The 26,902-nt window shown below is 36.4% G+C and overlaps 1 protein-coding gene and 1 long non-coding RNA gene across 2 annotated transcripts; one reads left to right on the forward strand and one right to left on the reverse strand.

Annotated features, from left to right (window-relative positions):
* Window positions 1-759: 759 nt before the first annotated feature.
* On the reverse strand, window positions 760-4,083 carry otpb (orthopedia homeobox b). Its single transcript, XM_081365451.1, has 3 exons — window positions 3,910-4,083; window positions 3,230-3,621; window positions 760-2,028 (listed from the first exon to the last, which is right to left on the reverse strand). The coding sequence occupies exons 1-3, from the start codon at window positions 3,983-3,985 to the stop codon at window positions 1,525-1,527; spliced, it is 972 nt and encodes a 323-aa protein (XP_081221577.1). The 5' UTR covers window positions 3,986-4,083; the 3' UTR covers window positions 760-1,524.
* Window positions 4,084-20,932: 16,849 nt separating this feature from the next.
* On the forward strand, window positions 20,933-24,014 carry LOC308691228. The gene is made up of 3 exons (XR_014030243.1): window positions 20,933-20,995; window positions 21,997-22,157; window positions 23,686-24,014. It is a non-coding gene; the product is annotated as an uncharacterized lncRNA (long non-coding RNA).
* The last annotated feature ends 2,888 nt before the right edge of the window (window positions 24,015-26,902 follow it).

A 26,902-nucleotide genomic window follows, 5' to 3' on the forward strand; every position in this document is an offset into this window, starting at 1 on the left:
CGAGGCATTGTATCTGAGAAAAGATCAAGCAGATGTTTGTGGGCCGCTACACCTCCCCAGTGGTAACAGTTTCAAATCACACAAAGAGAACAGGAGAAAAAACATGCCAGACTAATTGGTTACAATCTTGCTTTGGGTATTTGTCTACAAGAGTCTACAAGCAGTTAAACTGGAATTTATGTGCAATATCATAAGCAACCTCTGTAAAGTGGTCTGTGAAATAGCAATAAATGTTGGTGTTTTACTTGTTCTAGAAGTAAAGCAAAGGGTTAGGGTTATGATTAATGTGTGTTTGATTTTCCCATCCCCCCCCACACACACATTTTTCAGGGACAAATTTCATGTTTCTGTATGAACATGTTTTATCTATCCAACTAATGATAGCGTAGAGGTCTACTAGTATTTACATTTTCCCGAGAGCTGTAAAATATTTATCTTGTTCCGTTGAAAGATAGAATTCTGTGATCATTTACTCATCATCTTGTTGTTCAAAACCTCTATGACTTTCTTCTGCTGGACACAAAAATAGGATCATTGTAAGACTGTAGGGTGTTATTCTTGTCTTGAAATCATTAACACTTTACAATAAGGTTTCATATTGTTAATTGTTAGCACATGTGAATCAATGTAGTTAGTTAACTATAACAGCCCGTTCTCATCCCCAAGAATGTGTTGACTATAATGTTGATTGTAAAGTGTTACCACGAAATCAAGGTAATTCTCTGACCTCAGATTTCTATAGAGATCACATACCATACTGAAATTCTTAAAATGATTTTATTCACCCACTTACAATCAGTAATATAAACCTTCCCAATTCTGTTGAATTCGGTAAGATAAGCATTTACGAAAACCATATTTCAGTACAGACATTAAGTTAAAACATATCACAAACATTATTTTCGTATCTACACAAACACTCAAGTTCATTTTGCTTTATGTAAACAACTTCCTGTTGATCCCGTTTGAAAAATTACATGCATCTGATCTGATTATTTGGAAAGTGCCTCTTAATCCAACGTGTTCCTTTCTGTACCTGGAAAAAATCGCTCCAACATGTAGTACGTGCCGCAAAACAATCTGTACATGCACACATGTGGTCCTCATTAACGTGTCCTTTTACATTTAGTTTAGAAAAAAAAAAAAATATCACCGATCAGCGAAATAAATATTCCTCAAGTCGTTTCTTCATATGCGAATGAAGAGTCAAATAAATACGCATAAATAAATAAACAAACAACTCGCCGTTATTAAAATCAATTGCTAGGAAAACAAAATAAACAAATAAACATGACCAAATCCAACACATAAATAAATTACATACATTTCAAGCATTAAAACTATTACTATAGTCTACATCTGCTGTATATAAGCATTGTCTGGGGGTTGTTGGGATTCCATCATCCAGTAAGGCTGCCGATTTGTAATTTCACAGGTATAGCCTCATATCCTGAGTGCTCCGTGGCTGTTCTTCAGGGATACTTGGGGTTTGTAGTGACAGAAAAGACGTCGTGGATGCTCAAATTAGGTGAAACTCATGGATACGGTGTGCTCAAGTGCTTTACGGCGCAGGGAGGCGATACTAGTCCCTCTCCACATGTCACTGTCCGGGGAGCTACACAGCTGAGGTGAGCCGGTCACATTCGTTGGACCCGAGAGGGACGCGGGCACCATCCCGGGAAATGTGGGTTGATACAGATGCGATTGAAGACCGGAACCGTTTGACGATAAGCTGTTGGAAAGGCCCATGGAGTTTGGTGGGGGGCCAGCTCCGAGACTGCACTGGGACAGGGACTGTGCCATCGCCTGCTGTCGGCCCAGCGAAGGAGGAATCTGCAGCTGTGAGACTCCAGGCATCCCAGCCGCGGCCCAGCGAGTGTCGTTGGCATGAAAAGAGCAGAGACTGTCGCCCATCCCAGACGGAAACTGAGGCAAACCGTGTGTTGGGAGCAAAGTGCCCGGCGACCGGAAAACGTTGGTTGTCTTCTTGCGCTTCTTCCATTTTGCACGCCGATTCTGAAACCATACCTGAAATCAAAATCAAAAACAAACCTTTAGAAAGTCGTGCATTTCGTTAGTGACAATAAATTAAGCCATTTTATTTGTACTTTTTTACAACTGTATTTAATTAACAGTTTTCTATAGGCCTACTGGCTACGTTATATCGCAATTTTAATTGCGTAGAAAAAAAACAACGAAATATAGACTAGATGCTATAATAAATTAACACACAGTTTCTTACAATAAGTTTGTCAGAAAAATGCGAGCGCTTTGGTTTTTAAATATAGCAGAACTGAGCCATTGTAAATGTAGGCCTATAATATGGTTCTTAATAAATGCTGAGGTTAATTAACATGCGCCTTATGAATCATCTTTTTTTTTCTATGTAAAAATATTGGGCTAGGCTATATCTTTACGCACAACTATGGCATAACATGCGAAGGGAATTATTTTTTTTTTTAAGTAAAAAATATACAAAGCAATTTCTTATTTCAAGATGAGATGGATAGGCTAGTAATGTTGTTCAGACAGCCGGGGATGAAGTCGTTATAGTTAATGTTATCTATAGGAGACAAATAGGGGCTAGTTTGATAGCCTCCGTTATTCATCATAGAACCATAATCAAGTATTTACTCACAAGAAGAGTCCAAAATGAATCCTCCTTCCTACTCTGAGATATTTTAACATGTACCGCATATTAGCTCGGAAGAATAAATTGACGCCAATTATTTAAATTAGCCAAACTATTATTTAATATAGGCTAAATTTGGATATTTTCAAATTGCCTAGGCTACTGTTAACGACACAATTCGTATCCAGTTAGGCCCATATAACGCGTTATAGGCTATAGGCTAAAGTAATTGTTATTTTGAATAAAAATATAGGCTTCATATAGCCTACACGTGTATTAGTTTATATTTTTTTAAATGCAATTATTTAACGTTGTATTTTTGCACACTGTAAACTGCGCACTTTTTTTATAACCAATAGCGCGGAAGGCAGAATGGACATTAATATTTTAGGCTTGACGTTGTTTTGAGAGAATACCCCCTTGTTGAATGCATTGCATACCATGCAATTTATGCACTAATTTACGGATCTTTAGAATAAAAAATATTTTCATCGTATAATTTCGCTCGGTTTGCTTTCAGTTCATCTTTCTTTTCTTTCTTATTGCTGGAAAACTCCGTTGCGATGTCAAAGCTGAGCAGCTCCACTCAGGACTCACCTGAACCCGTGACTCCGTTAAACCAATCCGTAATGCAAGTTCTTCTCTCATGAATATATCAGGATAGTGGGTTTTAGCAAAGCTCCTTTCTAGTTCGTTCAGCTGCGCTGGAGTAAAGCGGGTCCTGTGGCGTTTCTGTTTCTGGCTTTGTTGGCTAGCCGACTGATTAGAGTTTTGCTGTTGCTGCTTTTCTTGGTCTTTGGCGTTGACCTGCTGCATTCCATTAGGATTGGATCCACCATTGCTAATGTCTTCCCCGGGGAGCAGAGTGGTCCCTTCCACAGTCTCTGTAGCAGAAGTAAGATCTCCGGGGTGTCCAGAGTCAGTACCCCCAAGTCTGCACTTCAAAGCTTCCCGGTGTCCGAGAAGCTCTGCTGCAGCATCTTTCATCCCTGTGGAGGCACGTGTGTCAACAATTTAGCATTCTGTCCAAAAGGCAGGAACATTTTAATAGACTGTTAACATTAAAGACAGATAGACCAAATAGTAAGCAGCTTATCGACATATTTATTGCACAAACAATCATAAACATTGTTAGGTATCGCAATCCATCAAAGTCTAATGCATTTATGTGGTAGCTAATTAACAAACCTCGCAACTAAAACGAATACAGATTGAGATATCATTATGTCATCACATTAGTTAAACAGTTTGAAGACTGAAAAAATACTCTAGCTTACAGTGGAGTTGAAGACCGGAGTTTGGTGACGATAACTCACCGAGGCGAGTATCCAAGAGGTCGGCATGAGAGAGCATTGCGCACTGCTGGAGTCACAACTGCTTCCCAAACTACTCTACAACTTTTAACCCTTTTAAAAACGCGCATAGAGCTCAAATGAAGGAAAGTCGTCAGTGCGTTTAAAAAGGCGGTTCCATGTATTATACTGTTCTTTAGAGAGATTGGGAGGCGCTTAATAGTTGGATGAGCCCGTGAGCTTCCACAAATGGGAGCCAATCAGAATTGAGGCTTTGTAAATGTCAGACAACCAACCAGTAAAACGCACAAACCGGCTTCATCTGCAGATGCTCTAGTTCATTTCAAATCTGATTTATTGCAGCGCCTCCTTATTAGCTATACATTTTAAATGAGTCCATAATCATGGCAAATAACCAGTGAATAATAAATCTTATTGGTAAAAAGAGGCTTCACAAAAGGTGGAAAAGTCAAGTCGTTATGCTTCTTGACCGACGTAGGATGCAATATCTAAATGCATGGAATAAGATAGCCTACACTTTTTGTTTATTTGGCTATCGCCCAACTTTTCGAGGCCCTTTACGAATCGAATACAGGACGCTGGTCATCCTTGTTTGTGTTCGTGTGAAGGGAATGAACACTATTCTGTGAGCTTGTTGTGTCATTGTAGGCTACCTTCCTGTGAGTTACAGCTTTATTTGAGTGGAATCCATCTATCAGAAACGATGAATTCTGTGAGGCAGCTAACACCACATCCAAGGTACATTTCCAACTAGTCATTTTCAAGACCATTAAGCATTTGAAGTAATTAGTGCCAAATCTATGAGCTTTCATCTCAATTATTACAGTGAAATCTGAATAATGCGGGATAATTTAACTGTTTAGATATAATGCAAGAAGGCGGTGTACATCATGTTTGAATTAGGCTCATTTATTTCGTTAAAGGCTTGAGGTGAAACAGTGAAACAGGCTACTGATGCGTACTGATGCCTCAGTTGTATCGATGTTTCATCAGCGCTGACGCAAGTAATTTGATTTATTTAATTCAAACTCGCTGACATACATTGCCTAATTTAATCCGTTCAGCGAAAGCACATTCGGCAGGCTGTCAAGTTTTCAGCGTATTTTTGTGTAATCAATCAGATATCCCTTCTTTTGTGGCATGAATGTGCACCGGCAAGCCGTTGGACTAAGAGAGTGATTAAAGGAATGGGAATCTCGAATAGCCTATCACTAGAAATATTTCTGTTTTGAGTTTATAATCGGCAACGAGGAGCTCTATCAACACTGGGTTCGTCGCGGAGTTTCCTGTAGCTTAAATCGAGCTGCAAGTGATGGATCTATACACGTTCAGATTAATGCATTATTTCAGACAATAAACAATGTAACGATATAATTACGACGGTGAGTGACATCATATAAAAAAATATTTTAAGTGTCAAGGATGTCTATCCCTAATGCTGGATCGACATGACAGAAGGCTCAGTTGTGGGGGAAAAATACATCCTGAGACATAATGGGGTATTATAACTGCAATATCTTTGTCGATGGGTCTTTTTTATTAGCAACAAACATCTTTACAGGTGCACGCCTTCTAAGTCGACTGTGCATCTAATGAAATTAGACTGCATCATGTAATTATGTCAGCTTTTCTGGTCCTGTTTAATATAAGTTGGTGATCTTGTCAATATAATTAATATTATCATGAAATCATATATCTACTCATTTTAAAGGTTGCCATCGACAATTTTTAGAGAAGGCATACTCTCGTTATTATTACTAGCCTATTATTATTATTGTTATTATTTGCTATACATTTCACTGTTTTCACATAATTTCGAATGTGCTTTAATGTGCTTTGCTTCTGGGACTTTTTTTTATTTTATTTTCACAGTAGCCTACATTTCTATTGATACTTACCGATTCCATCCATGAGGAATTCTTATTTATTTTGTATAAATGACATTGGGATTTGACATAGGTTGGATAATAGGTCCAAAGGGCTCACCATATACCGTGAAATAAGTCAATTGGAAAGTAACACAACGGCTCCTCCATTCAAGCAGACGCGACCCCCGTCGCATCTCATACTGTGATTAGACTTGGTGCCCTCCATGTGGACCCGATTTCAACGTGAGTTATCTGGGGAGAATACAATTATGGCCCTAAATAAAATAATCAGCATTGGACGGCGATTACCGTAATGAAATGGAGCTTTGGTGTGTCACGGAGTGGCTGGCCTCCATTACGGTCCGTAATGAGACTTTTGGGGGTAAGCACGCTCGACAATCATATAAACATGAAAATGTGTTTACTTCGATGTCCACGTTTGCAGTAAAACTTTGTTCTCGAAGTCTAAATGCAAGGTGTAGTCCTGTTTTACAAATGCATAATTAAACTCTGGGCCTTAAAATGTGCGATGCAAGCATATCAGTCAAGTTTACTCTGACAAAACTTAATATTTTTAATGATTAATTAAATAAAAACTATTTTATTTTTTGGCGTATGTTTGAATTAAGCAATGAACTGAACTCAATGTCATATTTCTAGTAAAGGATTTATTGTAATATTTAAAAGACAATAGGCCGATGCATCATTCATTTTAAGAAAGGCCTTCAGTGGAGAAGGGAGGACTTGGGTCAGTGGTCACTCTGAATTTCTTCAAATTAGGAACATGTGCTAGTAATTATTAAATTCCAGGATAATCACACTGCTAATGCAATTTAATGCATCAGCAAATTAATACCGAAAATAATTAGTTTCACTGACCTTGTACATTGCAAGAAGAGAGTGAAACAGTATGCTTAAATGAGCCAAACCCCTTCCACTCAAAAACCGATGTGAATGAGTCTTGTATTTTTCATACAGAAAAAAAAAGTGTTTATCAACGTATCATGTTAATATTGACGAAAATGGAGAAAAGTGAATCGAGAGGGCTCTTTGAATCTTGATATTATGCGGTTGTGCTCAGATGCAAGAAACCCCTTAAGTTAATTGTAAAATGGCCTATTGTAAGCTATTTGTTAAAAAGAAATGGAAAGGTCCAGTTTCATTATTACATGTATTTTACATTTAGCTACCAATGCTTTATGTCAATTTACATTAAAGGTTAATCCTATGATTCCAACCTATTCGAACTGCAAGTTAAAACAAACAAACAAATAAATAATCAAGGGGAGGAAAAACTCACATTCGTTATGATAAATAATAAAGTAGCCTATATTTGACTCCTATACCGATGATACAAATCCAGCAATTTGCGAGCCAGCTGCAAGCCCATTATCTGCAGACCGAGGCGGTTCAGCTCTTTTCTGCTCATTCCACTAATCTCCTGTCTCCACTCCATTTATTTGCCACTTCTCTGCTGCTTGTCCACAAAATACAACTCTAGCGCCTCCAAGATTAATTGATCGTCAATTTAGCTCTAATTCGGACCAAGTCAGGTGGTAAATGGTCTACTTTTACTTGATTGTAACTGAAATGTGTGCAAGTTCCATTGATACATTTTGATTATTTATCAATTACGCACAAACGAGATACATATTGAATAAATTGCAGGCTGATTTTTTTTCTAATAGAGTTTGTAGATATCACTATTTATAATGATTCCGCACTAACAGTTTCTTTCCGGATTTGCTTGCTAACTTGTCGGGATGACAGTTGAAATCAGCAGTGCGCGTGGGCAAGCTGCCACTTTCAGGGGCATTATTGGGCAGATCTTCAATAAAGTGGGATCTTTGCTTTGACATACTTTGTCACACTTTGTGTCAGTTACAAATAATTTCAGTCACCAGGGCTTCATGTCATTGTTAGCATACAAAGTTGAACTCACCAAATAATAATCGACTGCAGAAAGAGTTACCCCTGTGGAGGGATTTTGTTCTTATATTGAGGCACTTACGTGAAAGATAAAGGATCCCTTTTTAATTCAAATACTTTTTTTTTTTTTTGTGGACAAAAAGTATATGAAAATAATATATGCCAACTTAGTTTAACTCAACCAATTAGTTTGTTTAATTCTGACATTTTGTTAGGTTGATTGGAATATTAATAAAATAAATCCATCCAGTTAACGCCGTGGTATAGCTGCGTCATTGCAGTTCTAAATGAAAATATGCTCCTCTGAAGCGTAAACTGATCATACTTTTACCATTGAGTCAAAAAATATTTCATATGAATAGGCCTAATGTAGAAAATAATTTGACGATTGAAAACTATACAAAAACTAAACTGTCCAAAATATATCCCATCATGGCCTATCTGTTGGCTTTGTGGAACATCTTGCAAATGCTCATCTGGGGCCCATTTTCAATTTTCTTGTAATGAAAATAAAATCGATATCTCTCTGCTCACATCACGGAGGAAAACTAACAACACCACTTGTAAATACTTGATGTGCGCTTACCAATACTTTCATTTCGCCATAGCACCCGCTCACCCCATTTGTTTTTAGAACATATTCATTTGTATCTATAGGCTATCTGCCCTGAGACAGATATGATTTTCCAAGTAATTCCCTAGCATGATGTTATCTTGTCTAAGGGTGGGCCTAGTAGCCAAGTGAATTTGGAACATAACCACCGCGGTGCGCGCTGGCTTTATAAACCTAGATAATTATAAGTCATAAATTAAACTTCTTATCATCGCTTGTTTTGAAAGTAGGTGACTTATTGGCTAAAGTAACAGATACTTTTCCAGGTGTTTACAACCTATTTTCAAAGGATAGCCTATTGACCAATATGTGCGCAAAGAAGAATTTCGCATCTATTGTCACCTTCCCTCCGTGTCCTCCCTTTTCCCATGACCCCTGATTATTAGTATTTTCCTTGTTTTCCAAACTAATAAGTGCCACCATCAAGCACTTGGAGGCTTCCGGAGGCTGCAGACATGCTGCTCGGTGTAATTGATATTGAACGAGCCGGTGGTAGGCGCGAACTGTTGGCGCTGCTGGATAATTTGCAGTTTAATCAGCGATTGTAATGAGAGTCGCTGATTAGGGGCCGTTTGAAAATAAAAGAGAGTTACAAGGAACGTCTGTCAGGGTCCGATGATAATTCAGAAGTAATTGTCGTGATTAGGGAAAACTGGATGAGTGGCTTATCCTAGTGCACGGAATAATCGGGGGGTGGCGAGATTTTATATGATCCAGTCAAAGTGGAAAAAATAAATGTAGGATACCACGCAAACCTACAGTTTAGAAATAGCTCAAATGAGTCAAGTAGGCCTACAGTGAAAATCAGACTTATTAAAACCATTTAATGCCATCGGGTCACAATAGTGACCGTTGTAAAGGCTTTCATTTATAAAGCTCTAAAAATGTTATTCCCTGCATATATGGAAAAAATGAAGTGTTCAGTGTCACATGGTTAGTGCAAATTGTCACATGACCAGAGCAGTTTACTTCCTGTTTGCACCATGGGAAGATGATGGCTTGATCAAAGCTCCAAAACAAACAAGGTTAGTTAAGTATGTTAACATAAAGTTATGACAAAAAGATTGTTGGTGCACGTTATCCTATAGATGTCTGTATTAATATATTAATTCAAAATTATTCAGTTTTGTTGAGTGTGGTCATAGATACAAGAGAAGCAACAATAGTGACCACTGGGATAAAACTGAGCATTTAGGTATACACATACTTACACACATAGATAATTCTTGTTCTACCTATCTCTACTCTGTTCTTTCTTTTAGTTTTACTTTGTGTCTAGATTTTTTTGGGATCTAGATGACCCCCAAAACAAGGCATGCAACATTGCAGTCATCCCTCAAAATGAGAAAGACGCTGTCCTCAGTGGAATCAATTGTCCTTTTTTGTAAAAGGTCAATTGATTCAAGACATACTGCATGACAGTATGTCTGTCTGGTCTTGGTTCAAAATAGTGATGTACTAATTGTGCACTTGGTTCTTACACCTACCTCGATAATGTATATTTTTATTTTGTTGGCCTTTACTTGAATGTATGTGTTAAATGTTTTATGTTCAATATCAATTGCAGTTGTAAGTGAAGGTTGCACTAAAATGTCACAATGACAAAGTTACAGTACAGTAAACATTGCACTAAATAAAAAGTTCAAATGTTACAAATAAGTGGATGTTTATTGATGTTTTAAAACTGGTTGCACTAATATAACAATGTTATGATATATGTTACAATAAAGTAACAATTTTGAAATAGGTCTTTTATCTCAGTATTCCTGTCAGTGTTGGGTTTTTATGTATAGTAACCCTAGAATGTGATTAACAGAGTTTAAAATGTGTTAATAACTGGGCTGAAATATATACGAATTTTGATGGCTGCAGAAATATGTTAATTCAGTACACATTATCCCACCGGTCACAATTGTGACTGATCATAAAACACAATTTTCCCCACACTTTTCCTTTAAAAATTTCAGCAAATAACTATTGTTTATTTCAAGGGGTTACCAATGACACATCAGTTGGATATTTTCATGTCTGGGAAAAATTTGGGATTAAATGAGTTCAGTCATATATCTAGTCTACAGGATACATGCTAATAACAAAGCAACACAAGTGCAGTGGTTGCATTTGACATGTTGCTTAAATGACAGATCTGTGAGCATATTTTAACGCAAAACCCACCGTGGGGCAACCAATATGAGTGAAAAAGACCAAGAGCACACATCTAAATGCAGTTCTGGTGTCCTCGCAGGGTGTGCTGTCTGAATATCAATTACACCATTAGTGCGCATGTGTGTTTGACTGTGGAAGAGCAATTAGTGACGTTCGGAAAGGGGAGAGAATGTTACTGCGGTTACGGCGAGAAGAGCAGGGCATCAGCTGGTGGAAATGAACCATTGTGACACCTGCAGCCCGTCTAGTTAACACACACACACGCACGCACGCACACCTAGTACATAAGGAAATCACATACAATCTCACAATTCAAAGAAATAGTCAGGTATTATAAATATTAGATTGCGTAATAGGGTCTGGAGACTGCAACGTAACCCTAACCACTTTAAAGCCGGCGGTTTCTCTGCTAGACTATCCCCATCTATCCAGTGTCAATGACTGTCTTGTTGAGAGAATCAGTGAGTAAACAGGACTGACAGAGTAGGGAGCTCAACTGATTACTCATACAAATAGACCTCGCGAGCACACCAGGCTGGAGATGGCTTTTTCTGCCTCTCCAAGGGTCCTCTGTCCACGAGCTCTCACATTGTCCCGCCATCAATCATTCTGTTGTGCCCTGGATGTTCTATAGAGTCACTTAATATCCTTACCTTCATCTCTTTTATACTTTCGGAGCGATGCACCACAGCCACTCGCCCTTTTCTGTCGGATGAGGCCAACAGGCAACAGATCATGAAATGATTTAGTGAGCCCCTGAAGGATATTATCACACGCTATAAACTACATCTGACATCTTATTTAGATTGCTTCGAGCTCTGAGATCCTAATATTTTGGTGGCGAGTTGTACTCGATCCAAATGAGCGGCCAAGACTTAAGGGTAGCCATGCAGCAAAATACTTAAATCAAAATCAGATTGGATTACCATCTGCATTATAGTAGGCCTAAGATGGTTGTGCAAAGCGAATTCGCTTTATTAAACGATGCAGATATTTTGTGTCGCATTTAGATTTACTTACCTTTAACTTGTCTCGGTTATATATACAGTATGTATATGGAAAACTTTCTTTGCTCAGAAATACTACTTCAGGCAGCTTTGTATGTTTGCATTCATTTGTCTATTCCTGGACATTTTATTTATAGAACTTTAACATCATAAGTAACGAGTAATAAGACCTGATAAGGGATTTTGGTAACACTTATTTTACAGTGTCATAGGTTACATGTAGTTACTATAGTAATTACAATACATTATGCATAATTACATGCAACTAACCCTAAACCAAACCAAACCCAATAGTAAGTACATGGAATTACTTAATATTACTCAGTACCTAAATGTGTAATTACAGTGTAACAAATACATTTCCAGTTACCCTTTATTTTAAGGTGTTACTGAGTAATAATAGTTGACTACATGTTCTTATGATTAGGGTAAGTTGCATGTAATTATGCACAATTTATTGTAATTACTATAGTAACTACATGTAACAAGGACTAAAATAAAGTGTTACTGCTTAACTGTTGGGTAACACTAAGGTTCCATTTCAAGAACTAACAATGAAAAATACATCTAAACCATTTATTACTCTTAGTTCATGTTAATTCCAACATTTACTAATACATTACTAAAATCAAAAATCTGTTAATGTTATTTAATTAACTTCAGCTAACAATGAAGAGTGTTATATTTTTATTAACTAATGTTATCAAAGATTAATAAACACTGTTCCACAATTCCAGTTAATATTTGTTTAGCATTTTAAAAGTGTTACCAACTGTTGTGATAAATCTACTTCCATCCATGCCAGTTTCACTCATCAGTATTATTGTTGCCAGCGTACTAAAAACATTATTATTATGTGTTATAAGTATTGCAAGTGGCATTAATCGGCCACTAAAACAATGATAGGATGAACTGGCAATTCATCTTTACCGTCAAAACCACAGGCAAAATAATTGCAATTCAGTGTCTGGTATTGTGCATGTGGCCTGTGTGTGAAATGGAGACATCACCTCTGCCTGTTCTGTATTTATGAGGGCAGAGCGGCCACGCATGAGAACATCTCTGTGTGCAGTTTGTTTGCGCAAGCGTTGCCGTATGTATTTGGGAGGGGGAATGACAGATAGTAGGACACACAGACTGTGAATGTGTATAAAAAATCTTATTTGAAAACACAGTTTATTATACATATCTTATGTGTAACATGTAACCCTGCCTCTTAACATTAAGGTCCATCCGTGTGACTGTGCTCTTGGCACGAGGCCAGTTTTCCCAGTGATCAGCAAGCAAAGTCACCCAACCACAGTCGACGGACGGCTTTCAAATTCATAAAATTCATAGGATTCTTCACAAATGAATGAACACAATTTTCTATCAATTTCCTCATTATGCAAATATGCAAAACACCAAATTTGGATCAATTAGGGACCCTAAAGTTCCAAATTTAACCATTTATATAGTAATTGCTGGGACTATCAAATAATTATTTGGCTAATTTGGAATATTTGTGACAGACATAGCAAATTCAAACACATATAATGTTTAATTGAGGTAAGCACTGCACACCCGATCAAAGACAACAATATCAGCATAATGCAGGAATTTCAGGGTTTGTTTTTACAAATTGTTCATAAAATGAGCTGATTATGTGCAAGCAAAATATATTCACCCAGAATTTATCCAAAAATATATAGATTTTATTTTGGAAAACAGACATCAGAAAACAAATATGTTACAACATGTGGTATGTAATTTATTTTCCATTTGCACGTGGGTTTTTGCTAATTATTATGGTTATATGGTTACTAAATATGCAGCCACTAATAAGACAGTCCAATACATTATCACGAAATAATGTGAGAATGAGATGTATGTTTTTCTGCATATTTCCTCGCAATAGACAATGTAATTAGACCTAAGATGAAATGTTTTAATTTTAGTAGTGAATTTCATTTAGTTTTAAAGAATATATGATGGGAAGCCTGTAATATCTTTTTGGATCTCACCTCTCTTCTCCCCCCTCATTTACCAAAGACAAAGCAAAGCCTAAAGTTTAGGTCATTAATTGTATTTTATGTGTATTTTTTTTCTTAGAATGATTGAAATTGATTCCGGGTCCATGCAATAAATCACGATTAGACTATACACAAACACAGCTCAAGCCTTTAGAATCAATTGAATAAAATAATCCTACTGGATCTGAAGACATATTCCGAACAAATACCTGACGAAATACACTGTGAAACAAGCCAGCTAGCCTGCACTACAAGCAAGACAAACACACACATGTGAGAAATAATACACCGAATGGCATGCAATAAATTCCCTTGAGTAATTATCTATTCTAGAGTTATTGTCTTAGTGGGCATTGTTACATTTATTATGACAACAGTCTAAAACAACAAGTGCAGTTGTCATTTGTCAGCAAAAAATTAATAAAAAAATCCCTCAGAATACTGTTATCCACAGACACCTCATAAAAGAGCAGAGATAATGACTCTACTATTTCATGGCATATTACACCATAATTACATTAATCCACCCATTTACATCTGATTCAGCCCCGGCCAATGGAAATGAACATCTAGTACGTCCCCGAATGGCAATTTGTGAATAAAAATTAGAGACTATCAAATGTTAATGAAATGCATATTTACTTTATTCTGGAGACATTCATTGCTGGAAAGAGAGAGATGCATAACAACAGAAAGGTTTAACCTGTTAATGCATGAGTTATGACACATAAATATATATTTGCATATGGTTAGATCGAGTGAGGTGGATGGGTTGATAGGAGACACTGATGCTTTGACAGATGCATGTGCAAAGGAATGCAGCTCTAAATATTACCGCAATGTAAGTTGTCTTACTAACTGCACAAATATACGAAAACACACACACACACACACACACATGCACGGCTGTACATGCAGGTACACAGCAGCTGAAAAAGTGGGTATTTTACTTTGGAAGTTAATGGGAATAAAATACCTCAGTGGATGAGTGCAGATGTGTTTGATACAAATAGTCATTTTCCTATTTGCTGCCTCATTGAGCTTGATGAATGATTGGAGTCAGAGAAGCGCCATGATAAATGGCAGCACCTTGGCTCCATTGCATGCCCTATTGATTCTCCTTCTTTATTACCCCTACAACCCAGCTGGTTGCTTTGCTCTTTGCACACACACACACACACACACACACACACACACACACACACACACACACGCACGCACACACACACACACACACACACACACACACACACACACACACGTGCAGGCTCGCATGTATATCTTTGCAAACACATACACTCGTTGTGTTATGGTGCAGGAGCGGGTGGAGTTTTTCGCTCTTGAAGTGGGAAGACAAATATTGCATTTCATCGGCTCAGAATGGCAGTGCCTGTGTTATTAAATGCTTTGTCTGGAGTGTCCGCTGAACATCAGAGACTAACAACCTCATTGAGATCTGCCATTCAGTTTATGTGAAGCGAAAATCATTTTTTTACATCTAAATTGGCTATGACGAAGGAAACATCACTATCAGCAAATAGAGCTCATTTGCGAAACCTAACAACTTCTTTTTAAAGTAGTCTTGCCTCGACGTGTTTCTCAGAAGACCTGACTAAATTACACATGCGAGCAGAAGATAGGAAGACATAATGAAACTCTGCCACCCACTGAAATGCAATTATCATGCACTCCTGGGCTCAAAGTTAGAAGGTGAGAGAAGATGAATAGGGAAAGTAAAAATCGCTGACCCTTCAAAGTTCAATTTACAATTTGAATTTCCTTGACCTTGCTCGAAAGTTTGGAGACGTAATAATTTAGGGCACAGAGCGGTTGATAAATGGTCTGTGTGTTCATGCTCACTGCAACTGCTATGTTTATATGGTAATATTGGTATTAAATGTAATGGTTTAAGCCGTTATAATAAGGTAGTTACTGAGATAACATCATAAGTAGAAGGACATTAGATGTGCATTCGTCAAAAATTTAGTAATATTATATACTCAAGAACTAAACATCTTATCAATGTATTTGCAGGATTCCTTGATGAATAGAACGTTCAAAAAAAAAAAAGTCATTAAAAATGTCATGCCAATGTAAATATCTTGTTGTCCATTTTGATCAATGTAATGCATACTTGCTGAATAAAGGTATTTTGGTTAAAGAGCTTCTCATTAATGACACACAACCTTTACGTAACTACATGATAAGGTGTTTCCCACTTACTTGGGTAAGAAAAAGTCTGGCAAGGACACAGACATTAATGTTAATGCAATATCATAACTGATCCGACAATGATATTGCAGTGGTTTAATATTGCAACACAAACATTGGTCTTGTACTATGGTGGTATTTGTGAAGCTCATCTCTTTTTTTTGTATTTGTGATCCAAGCCGATGAGTGTGGCATACACTGTAAAAAAAAATCCCGTAAAAAAACGGTAAATCTCTGGCAGCAAAGTTTCCAGACGGGTTCTGTTAAATTACAGCAAATAACCATTTCACAAAATTACAGGCAAAAACCGTAAAAATACAGAATTGACTTTACGGTCAAAATTAATTAAATTACAGTACTTTACTGTTGATAATGGCTTATTAAACCGTGGAAAAACGGATAAATTATGTCAAATTACATAAAAAGAACATTTAACTTTAAGGTTAAACTGTAAATTTAGGGTTTTATAAAGTTATTTTATAATAATGCTCTTGTCTATCTACAGTAATTATCTTTTAATATATAGTTTTTCTGTGTAAAATAACTATGAAGTTATGTATAAAAATGGAATAAGTACATAAATTCAAATACAAAGTTTGTATATTTACAGTTTTATTTTTTGCAGATCCAGTTTCACAACTTTGACCAATCTCTAATTAAGTACTTAATAATAGCAAATGTACAGTCAATTTCTGTTAAATTAACTAAATGTACAAGTACGGAATACCTGCACATTTACAGTATTACTCATTAAACAAACACTGAACATCAAGATACGTGAATGATAGGAAATACAAGCTTAGTATATAATTTAGAATATGTAAAAATATTCACATTAAAAAAAAATTACTGTATACCTTTATACTCTAATATAACTTATTTTAAACATTTACAATTACATTTTATCCAAAGTGACTTAAAATTAAGAGAACAATAGAAACAACAGGAGCAGTGACAAGTCCCAGTTAGTGTAGCACAGTGCACAATTTTTCTTTTTTTTTATTAAAACAAAAATGTAGTATTATTGGGTCAAGTGTTTATGAAAAGATGGATCTTTAGCAGTTTCTTGAAAATGTGTTGAGTTGGGCAGGTCATCCCACCAGCAGGGAACAGTCCAGGGAAAGGTCAGTGAAAGTGATTTTGTGTCTCTTTGGGATGATGGCACCACAAGGCGCCGTTCACTTGCAGAACACAAGCTTCTGGAGACACATAGATCTGAAGCAGTGAATTTAGGTCTTGCTGCAGCATCTGGATCAGTTGCAGAGGTTTGACTGATGCTGGAAGAGCTGCCAGGAGAGCATTACAATAGTCCAGTCTGGATAGAACAAGAGCTTAGACAAGGAGTTGTGTGGCTCCGATAGGAAGGGCCGGATCTTTCTGGTGTTGTATAAGGCAAATCAGCAGGATCACACAGCAAGGATGGTTTGGCTGAAACCATAAGCAGTTCTGCCTTGGCAAGGTTGAGTTGAAGGTGAAGGTCATTCATCCAGCAAGAATTTTCCATCAGGTAGGCTGAGATGCGAGCAGCAAACGTCAGATCCTTTAGCTGGAATGAAAGGTAGAGATATGTGTCATTAAGTGATAGGAAAAGTCATGTTTCTAAATGACAGAGCCTAGTTACGCTAAAAAAAAAAAAAAGAAAAAAAAAAGATGAGTGGAATCTATTCAATCGCGGTCTTACTGTAGTAAAACCAAACCTTGTGCAGCTACAGTGGCCTCACAAGGATCAAATGAATATTCACATGGGAAAATACAGTATAAAACAAATACAATTTTCTGCCACTTTTAGTGCAATCATATGGAATCAGAAGACTCGGCCATTATGATATTTTAAATTACTTCTTCCCATACCTGATTTGCCATGATCATTCTGCTTTCCACTTGACCTGAAATCACAAAAAAATATTTTTTAACAACTCAGTATTACATTTACACATGTAAGAATATGTTCCACTGAGACAATGCAAAACCTCAACTGACTATGATCTGGAAGCTGAGCAGGAAAGGCTAACAGTGAAGTTTTGAGCTGAGACACCTAACGTTAGGGGTGTAACTGTCTGTTCATCTGGATCAATGCAATTTTCATAACCAATGATCAAAAGTATCCTATGAAAAAGTCTACTATGGTGACCCCAGGTCATCCAAAATGTAGATAAGTTAATTTCTTCATCAGAACACAAACATTCTATCAACTTTTATTTTATAAGCCTAATATATGCACATATAGGCTATGCATTCTATAGGCTAGCTGTGTGTTAACAAGCAGATGCAGCCAGAATATGCAATTTATCATGCTGTTCATATTCTAGTCTCGTTTTCTTAACAGTCTTGATAGCCACGTTAACCCTTATGAAAATTAACTAACGTTATGGTTTAACCACAAAGAAAAAACAAACAAACAAACAAACATGGTAGGCCTATTTCAAAATATTCCGCCATTTAAGAGATCGATTTAACGTTACTGACAGATAGCCTACTATCGCGTATTAAGGAAGATTTTATACACAATTAAACAGAATTTGATATGTATAACAAGTCTACGAAAGCTTGTTTTAGGTCTTTTGAGATGTGGGTTCAACTGATCTTTCTTAAAACAGATGGAAAATGTAAAGACGCATGCTACATTTTCAGTGTTTTGCCCTCCAGCTCTCGCCAGTTATGACTGAACATAATTTAAGAATGCTAACGTTAGCTTGAAAACTGTAAACGTAACACAAATGTAATATAAAATATCGTTCACATGTTAACTTACTTAGTATAATGAGACTCTTACCTCAGCCGGTGATCGGTTGGCATGATGTCCGCCGTGACGAACAAGGCTCACAGAAAAGGGTGTTATTTCCGTAGAATTCAAACGGACTGACTCTGACAACAGCTCCTGCTCACAACTGCTCTTGACGAATACGATTGCTTTGAACCACTGTTGATCTCACAATCCACTTCACGAGAGTACCGGTAAACTGAATTCAAATCTCCCGCTTGCCCAAACTCGACTGATCAGCTAACGTTAACCGTTGTGGGCGGGAGTAAACAGCGGAAAAGTAATGGCGGCGAATTTGAATCTGCGTCATCGCGCACGCGCACTCACACACACAAAGCCCTGAATGTGCAGCAACGGAGATTTGGAAAAATATTAATAAAATATACATGAAATTATGGGAGAATAAGACAATGAAATAATGATCAAAATGAGTATAAAATAAAATGTGAAATAAAAAATAACTGTAGCATATGTAGGGTACTGTATGTACAAAAACTATTATTTAACCTTTAAAAAGCTCACTTTAACCCCCACATGCTTAATAATCTGTAAGGCAAACATATTGAATAGATGCAGATTTCCGCAGTTATACCTTCTTTTCTTTGTTTTCTAATTTCACAGAAAAAATCTGTAAAATATTACTTATAATTTCTGTAAAATTACACATAACTCTGTAAAAATACAGACAAGTTCCTTTTAAAAAAAAGTAAAATTGATGTAAAACCAAAATACAAGCAATTACCTGTAAATTTAACAGTGGACCTTTAAATTACAGAAAATGCCTTTTATTTTACAGATATTTGCTGTATAATGACAAAACGGTAAAATTCTGTAAAAAAAATACAGACAATTACCTGTAAAATTACACTTTTTTTTTACAGTGTACTTAATTACAGCGGGCATTAATATTCAGCCAAATGTCTTCATGCCCACGTAGTATATGTAGTGTAAGAAGATTTTTCCACCATTCCCAGATTGGGAGAGGTGGGCCAATCCAACCTCTGTCTGTTCATTACAAAATGACAGCACTTCAGGCAACATCCACCTGAGAAGCTATAGTCCTAATCAAAGATGACATATCTGTGTGTCGCAGACACAAAAATACGCACACACACACACACACACACACACACACACACACACACACACACACACACACACACACACACACACGCACGCATAACTTCACTAATCAAAAAGTGTATTTCCCCTGGCTGTCTCTAGAGAAATCTATTGGGAGAAATTGGAATAATTTATTAGCTTACAAGTTTTGGTCGACAGTTGGCCCAAAGCTATTTATCTCTGTAATAGAGAATGTGTCCTATGTGGCAAAATTGACCAAATCAGATTGTGTTGATCAGAGAATGAGTTTGGCATGCCTGTAGGTCTGTTCGTCTCAGGGGGATGGAGACCAAAAGGCAGACCAGCACTCAAAATGATCCAACAAGTGGCTCCATCACGTCAGACCTCTGCTTCTGACATGAGGCACATATCAACATCCAAATGACATTGAGGAATCATGAAGCCACAAGTGTTTTTGCACTCATTCTGTTAACAGAGACATTACACAAGCAGCACACTTTCTCCAAACACTCACAAAACAGATGTGTGCATGACAATTAATACTCTGTTGTTATTGTGAAACATTGATGTAGAGATTATACGAGCAAAGTACTTTTATGACGTTATTGTCAAATTTAATTCCCAAGTTGTTCTATTATTCTGTGGTGGGGTTTTTTATCATGTTTTCCGTTGCCCAAACTATTTAGCATTCCAAATAAGTGTGTTCCTAATGAAGTGTCAGATTAATGGAATGGTTTTCCCCCAGATCAGCCATAAAGATGGGTGAATATTTGGATCATTATTTTGTCTTTATGACTCATCATGCTGATGGTAACTGTCATTCCAGGTTTGTCTGCCTAATTTATGTTTGGTGGTTGTGAGTTGTTAATGTTTATTTTGTCTAATTTGCATGAAGAGACAGTGTTGATGGATTCTGAGCAGGAGACGTTATATTAAACTGTTGATTATACATGTATGGATACACTGTAAATGATTTCTGTTGTTTTCACAGCATTATACTGTTTTTCTCAACAGTTTCTTGCTGTATAACCTATGTACATTATGTTACTGTAGATTTTGTTGCTTTCACAGTATTATTGTGTATTTTCAACAGTTATGTACTGTGCACACAGTTGACAGTATTTTACTGTAGATTTTCAATGCATTCTGGGAAATTATTAGTTACTGTAAAGCTAAATACAGCAGTGCAAAGTGGCCGCGAAAAACACCACACACAATTCCACAAGTAAAATTGCTAGCTTGTTAACATTATCCTTACATAAAACATTTGAAGGACTGGTTGACCATTAACAGTCTTCATTTCTGTCAGTGGGGGGCATGAGAGCGCATTTGAATGAGTTTTTCTGTTGAGTCAGTGCATCAGAGCTGTCGTTTCTGCCGACCTGGAACTTCGTCATATGGTAAGTAATAAATCTTAATATTTAGGCTATATGCATGGATTCTAGAAAAGTTAAAGTTAAAGTTTAAAGTTATTTAGAGAATGGCTGACCACGAGTTTGATATTTATTCTCAACATTTTACTATAAGCTGTGTACAATATGATAGGTTTCAATGTAGTTTGGAACATGTTACTGTAAATTTAAATACAGTAGTACGAAATGACCGCGAAAAATAACATGCTGCCGTTTTATGAATCTTCAGTTCCCTGAGTAACTTTGAGAGCGCAGGCCTTTGCATCCCGTCGCTGTGTCGGTCGGCGAAGTGTTCGCCATAAATATCTGGTTAGTGATGAATATTTATATGTTTTTATGCAAACTAAGTAGTGGCAGGTTAACGTTAGTTTAGAAGAACTGCCCGCGGCTTCTGACTTAACGTTACAGGCATTAAAGAACATAAGCGGATTTCCTTTATGTTGATAGCTAGCCTACTTGATTAATAAATGTGATTTTATGAACATAGATTGCACATGTAGCCTCTTATAAGGTCAGAATGATCTAATAATTTTGTTATTTACCATTTTAAGTCGGTGGAAACGCCTGCGCGTTTATTATTTTACATATCATACGGTTGGGAATTGAAAATCGATCAATGTATCCTGAAATTGGATACCCAAGGACTCGGATTCTTGTTATAAAATTACATTTTCGATTCCTCTTATTGATTTATTCGCGCTTATTTTCGGCTAAATCAGAATTTTCTTTTACACGTCTGTGAGGACCTGACCTGGCGATCTGCCAGGACCTTGTGCAGTTACCTCAGTCAGTGTTCATTCCATAGACAGTATGGTTCATTCATACACTTTTGTTACAAATTGATTTCTTTTAGAAACACCAATGGCTTTTTAGTGATGGTTTAGAGCTTATATCCCCTATTGTGATGTGACTTATTACAGATTATGCTACATATTGTGATCACTCTTGATTCAGTTGGAAAATATATATATATTTTTTTGTATTTACAGGTTTCTTGTCAGGATAAATCCTGAAAATTCGAAATGAACATCACAGTTCCAGGTGAGCAGAAAGAGTGGGAAGGTTGTTCGGAGGAAGACCATGGCCTTGAATCCACACGTTGCATCCTACATCAGGGACATTGCAGAATATGATTGGCAAAATCATTAAGGTAAGAGTAATATTAGGGATGTGCAGTGGAGCCCATATCTGTAGAAATGATTTGTGTCTGAATCTGTATTTAGAAAAATCCAGAAAGGGTGGAAATGACTTAAACCATACATTTTTCAAATTGATAGTCTGTTTTAAAATGTAATTATGTTCCCTTCACAGTTTCCATTTAACAAATATGCCTTGTATAAGTCAAATAATTTGTATTTTTATATATTATAATTGTAAAAAAAATAGGGTTGAGTGATATGGTCAAAATCATCTTGATAAAATGTTTCATATCAGTTAGTATTGATAATTATTACAATCAATATCAAATATTTATTTAAGTTTTAAATGTTCTCAAACATAAATTAAATAATGAAGACAACAGGTAAAGTAAAAATATAATGAAATATAATAGGGGTGGGAATCTTTTTGATTCAACGATTCGATTCAAATCGATTCTTTGGGTCACGATTTGATTCAAAAGCGGTACTTTTGAAATTGGGAATTCTCTTTTGAATCAAATTTCAATTTGATATATGCATTGAATAGATTTAAAATCTATGATCAAATCTAAAATCAAATCTATGCATATATCTAAATGAAATTTGATTCAAAATCGAGAATCGAACACAAGACAAATGATCAGCAGCTACTGTTAGTCCTTATCGAGTGGGAGTTATTTAGTTTAAATTATACACACCTCATATCTGCGTTAATTTAATCTATCCCGCTGCCACTCAGCATTCACATTCACCTCTCACGGCGTGAACTCACGCACGTCTTTTTCATCATTAAAATTAGTAAGCATTAAGTCGACAGACATATCTATGAAAGGAACTGACTATCGTAAGCATCGTAAGCCTAAATTGATCATAGAGACCATTGGTGGTAATTGTCTATAATCAATTTAAGGTTACAATGCTTTGGGGAAACGCAGCCCTGATCAGTGGCCAATTGTTTGGAGTCAGAAATATAGAATACGGGCCATTGCCTTCTCAATATTTATTACTTCAGCTTCTGATACAAGACATGTTCATTCTCTTTTATAGGCGGGTATTTGTTCGTTACCACAGAAAACCGTTTGCGTATCCATGTTGAACGTGTTTCTTCAATGTAAAAACTGAAGTAGCCTACCTAAGCTATTTTCTGTGAATGTGCGAGACTTCCGGTTCATTAGCCGCTATATGGAAATAATGAGATGAATAACAAAATGCTGTAAATGATAAAAATATTTGTTTAATTAATTGAAAGAAGGCCATTAATTGTTGTTTACAATTATGACAAATTCAATACATCAAAATATCAAGAAGCATAACAAGTTTTTTTGTACTGCTAGAAATAACTGTAAGCGGATGACACCGGAAGCCAGACACATTTCATTTATAAATGGCTGTACCCACTCTTCCGTGAAAAATAATGTGGATACCATAGGCAAAACAAATTCTTCTAAAAAGGTGTTGATAATGTGAGTTAGTTTTTTTTTAATTATTATTAGTTGTATGTTTTGCCTCTGATTGATTTGTGCTTATCATTCCTTGCAGGATTATCAGAAGTGCTGTCTCTCTTCTTCCACTTGACACCATCACTACCCTCCTCACCTGGCCTTCATCCTCACCTGTCTTGCTTTCTTTCTAAGTTTCTTTTTTACCTGTTCAGGATCATTTTTGCATGAATTGAAATACATTAATTCTTCACTGATCTTAATTATTAAATATATATTGTTCATTAGTCTTCTTTTAAAACAGATTTTTATTGTTGTATTATATTACATTATTATTACTAATGTATTGTTTAAAAATACACAATAAACCTTGTTGTGCAGTTAAATCTTCAATTGTTATTTTTTTCTATTTCCCATTAACAGTTAAAATAATATTCCTACAGATTTTCTACATATTCTACAGGTAACACGGTAGCACTATAAAAGTAAATAAAATAACATTTCATAACTGTATAATACTATACAGTATTATTAAAAATCAACAGTGTAATACTGTGCTTTAATGTGGTAAAAATTACAGTAAAATAATGTATTTAATTTTACAGTATGCTTAACAGTACTGTATTTAGTGTTACAGTAATTTTACTGTTGAATGAAATACAGCAACTACTGGATAATTGTTGCCAGTAAGTTACTGTTAATTTGACAATAAATTTTTTACAGTGTAGACTTTATGAACAATGTTCAAAATGTTTTTATTATCAGTTAAATGCACAGAAGAAAAATAGCATTCAGAATCCTCCTTTCTTCTGCCTTTTATTCCTGTTTTTTTTTTATATTTTAAATATTTATTAACTTTCTGAATAATGATTTGATCACTATTTTTTAACCCATAGCCAAGATCTTAAAGTTGGCATAAAATGAGAATTCACCCTGATCATAACTGGATCTTCTGGTGAATCGACAGGCTCCTCTCTGATGCCGATAAGGATAGTTTCCATTCAACAATAGAAACCATAGTTCACTATGTTAACTATGACGGACCCCAGAAATGTGAAAAGGGTCAATCATTAGTCCACTTAAACCCCGCCCTTTCTGCCTCCATCCAATCAACAATTCCACTTGGATGTACATTACAACACAGAAAAAACATCTGGCACTACTTCCGCTTCATCACGACTTTAAAGGTAAACAGGATTATGACAAAGATCAGGATAAGAAGTTTTCTGCTCTGCAATTCACACAATGTTCTAAAACCCACTGGAATTATCCAGATGTGTTTGGTGTCGTGGGTGGCCTGATTGAATCGAATCGTTTAAGCGAACGTGAAAAGATTATGTTCTTAGCCTCAGCCCAGTGATATGGATTCATCTTGAGCCTGATAGATTCAGTCCTACGCTAACTGCTTTAAAAGACCATTTGGACCGGTGCCTAAAATCACCTGCTCGAAATCTCCAAAGTAACAGCACTCAGCTTAATTTGTATGCATTATCAATTAAGAAACTTAATAGCCAGCAGATTGATTAGATCCTCAGTTATAGGGGGTAGAACTGAAGCGAAACACGAAACATCATACACACTGCCTAGCTCTCACACACACACATAAACACACACACAACAATCCACTCCTCCTCCACAGTTCTCTAATTAATGCATACATATGGTGGAGAATAGAGTGGAAACAAGGCACTGCTCAAATTTTAAATAAAGCTTCAGCATCTAATGAGTCGGGCCGCTATGGCTAGTTTATCACTAATTGTGCCTTCTGCTAATGAGAAACCGCCTTAACACAAAAATATACAAGGCATTTAAACAAAAGGTTTGGAATTATTCACTTTTTTTGTGCAATTCATAACTAAACAATTGCTCAACACATTTAATGTCTATACAATAAAAAAGACAAAAGGATACAGATCCCAAGTTTGTGTGTGTGTGTGTGTGTGTGTGTGTGTGTGTGTGTGTGTGTGTGTGTGTGTGTGTGTGTGTGTGTGTGTGTGTGTGTGTGTGTGTGTGTGTGTGTGTGTGTGTGTGTGTGTGTGTGTGTAGAGAGAGAGAGAGAGAATCAGCATCAGGGAACTGCATCACTGACCAAAGGCTTCAGTTCCAGTTGAATGACAGCTCTGCTCCAGACATCCATCAATGTCCCATCAGCATCTGCCCCTTCACAGACATCATCATCACCAAAGACTTCCAAAGATGAGGGCCATTTTACACCCAGAATTTTGGCACAAGTCTCTTCGATGTCTCTTTGAGTAAAATGCCTAGACATGAATTGTCTATAGTGTCTGTTGTTTGTGAGTACAATGAGATTGGCTTGGGTACAGTGACCTTCACAGAGGCTAGCTTGGGATGCGTCTGTGCTGTTCACCTTTATGACATGAATAGTGGATATGGATAGTCCACTCTACAAGGATTATAACATACACATGTGGGTTTTTTTTCGGTCTCACTTTTATATGTGAGATGTCTTTAATTAAGTTTTGCAAAATACAATTGCTGCTATATTGAGGTGGGATACGGGTAAGGTTAGGGGATAAGTTTGGTGGTGTGGTTAGTTTTACGGGTTGATTAAGGGGTAAGAGAAGGGTCAACAAATTATTACAGAAATTTATACAGCTCTAATTACATGCAGGTATTTTTAAATACAAGTACAATGTAAAAACATGTACACAATAAGTGCATTGTTTCAAATCATTAATTTAAATGTTAGTAGTAAAGATATGGGATCTTTTGTTCATTCTTTAAAATACTGTGAAAGAAATATTAAATTATTTGTATAATACTTTTATAACACATACTGAAAATGATATTTTAAACTTAACCCGATAGATTTCGTGTAAACTCTCTCTGTATGTAAAAATTGTTATTGCTTACAGCCCATGTATTGATCCTTCTGCATTACTTACGAATGCATTTTCCATGCAAATTCAGTTGACAGCAAGTAACTCTAATTTAACAGATCAAACTTCTGGTCCTCTTTAAAGTTTAAACCCAGCCAAATCCCCTTTCCTAACAGAGACATTTAAGATTTCACTTGAGGTAATAAATATACAGTTCCCTTTTCCTCTCATACATGATTCAAAACACAGTTTGAGTGACCTATGATATAAGTGGAAGGCCAATTCATGGACATTAAAATGCAAACGTGCACATATTTCAGTGCATTAAATTTTATGAAGCATTGAAACCACTGTCCATCAAATAGTAAATCCTGATGGGCTGCAGCAGTATTTATACCCTGCACTTTATACAACGATATCATTCCATTCTCATAGTTTCACATAAACTTACAATCAGGTATAAAGCAGAACGAGGTT

This window comes from Scardinius erythrophthalmus, assembly GCF_964197995.2.
Source record: "Scardinius erythrophthalmus genome assembly, chromosome: 5".
Lineage (NCBI taxonomy): Eukaryota > Metazoa > Chordata > Actinopteri > Cypriniformes > Leuciscidae > Scardinius > Scardinius erythrophthalmus.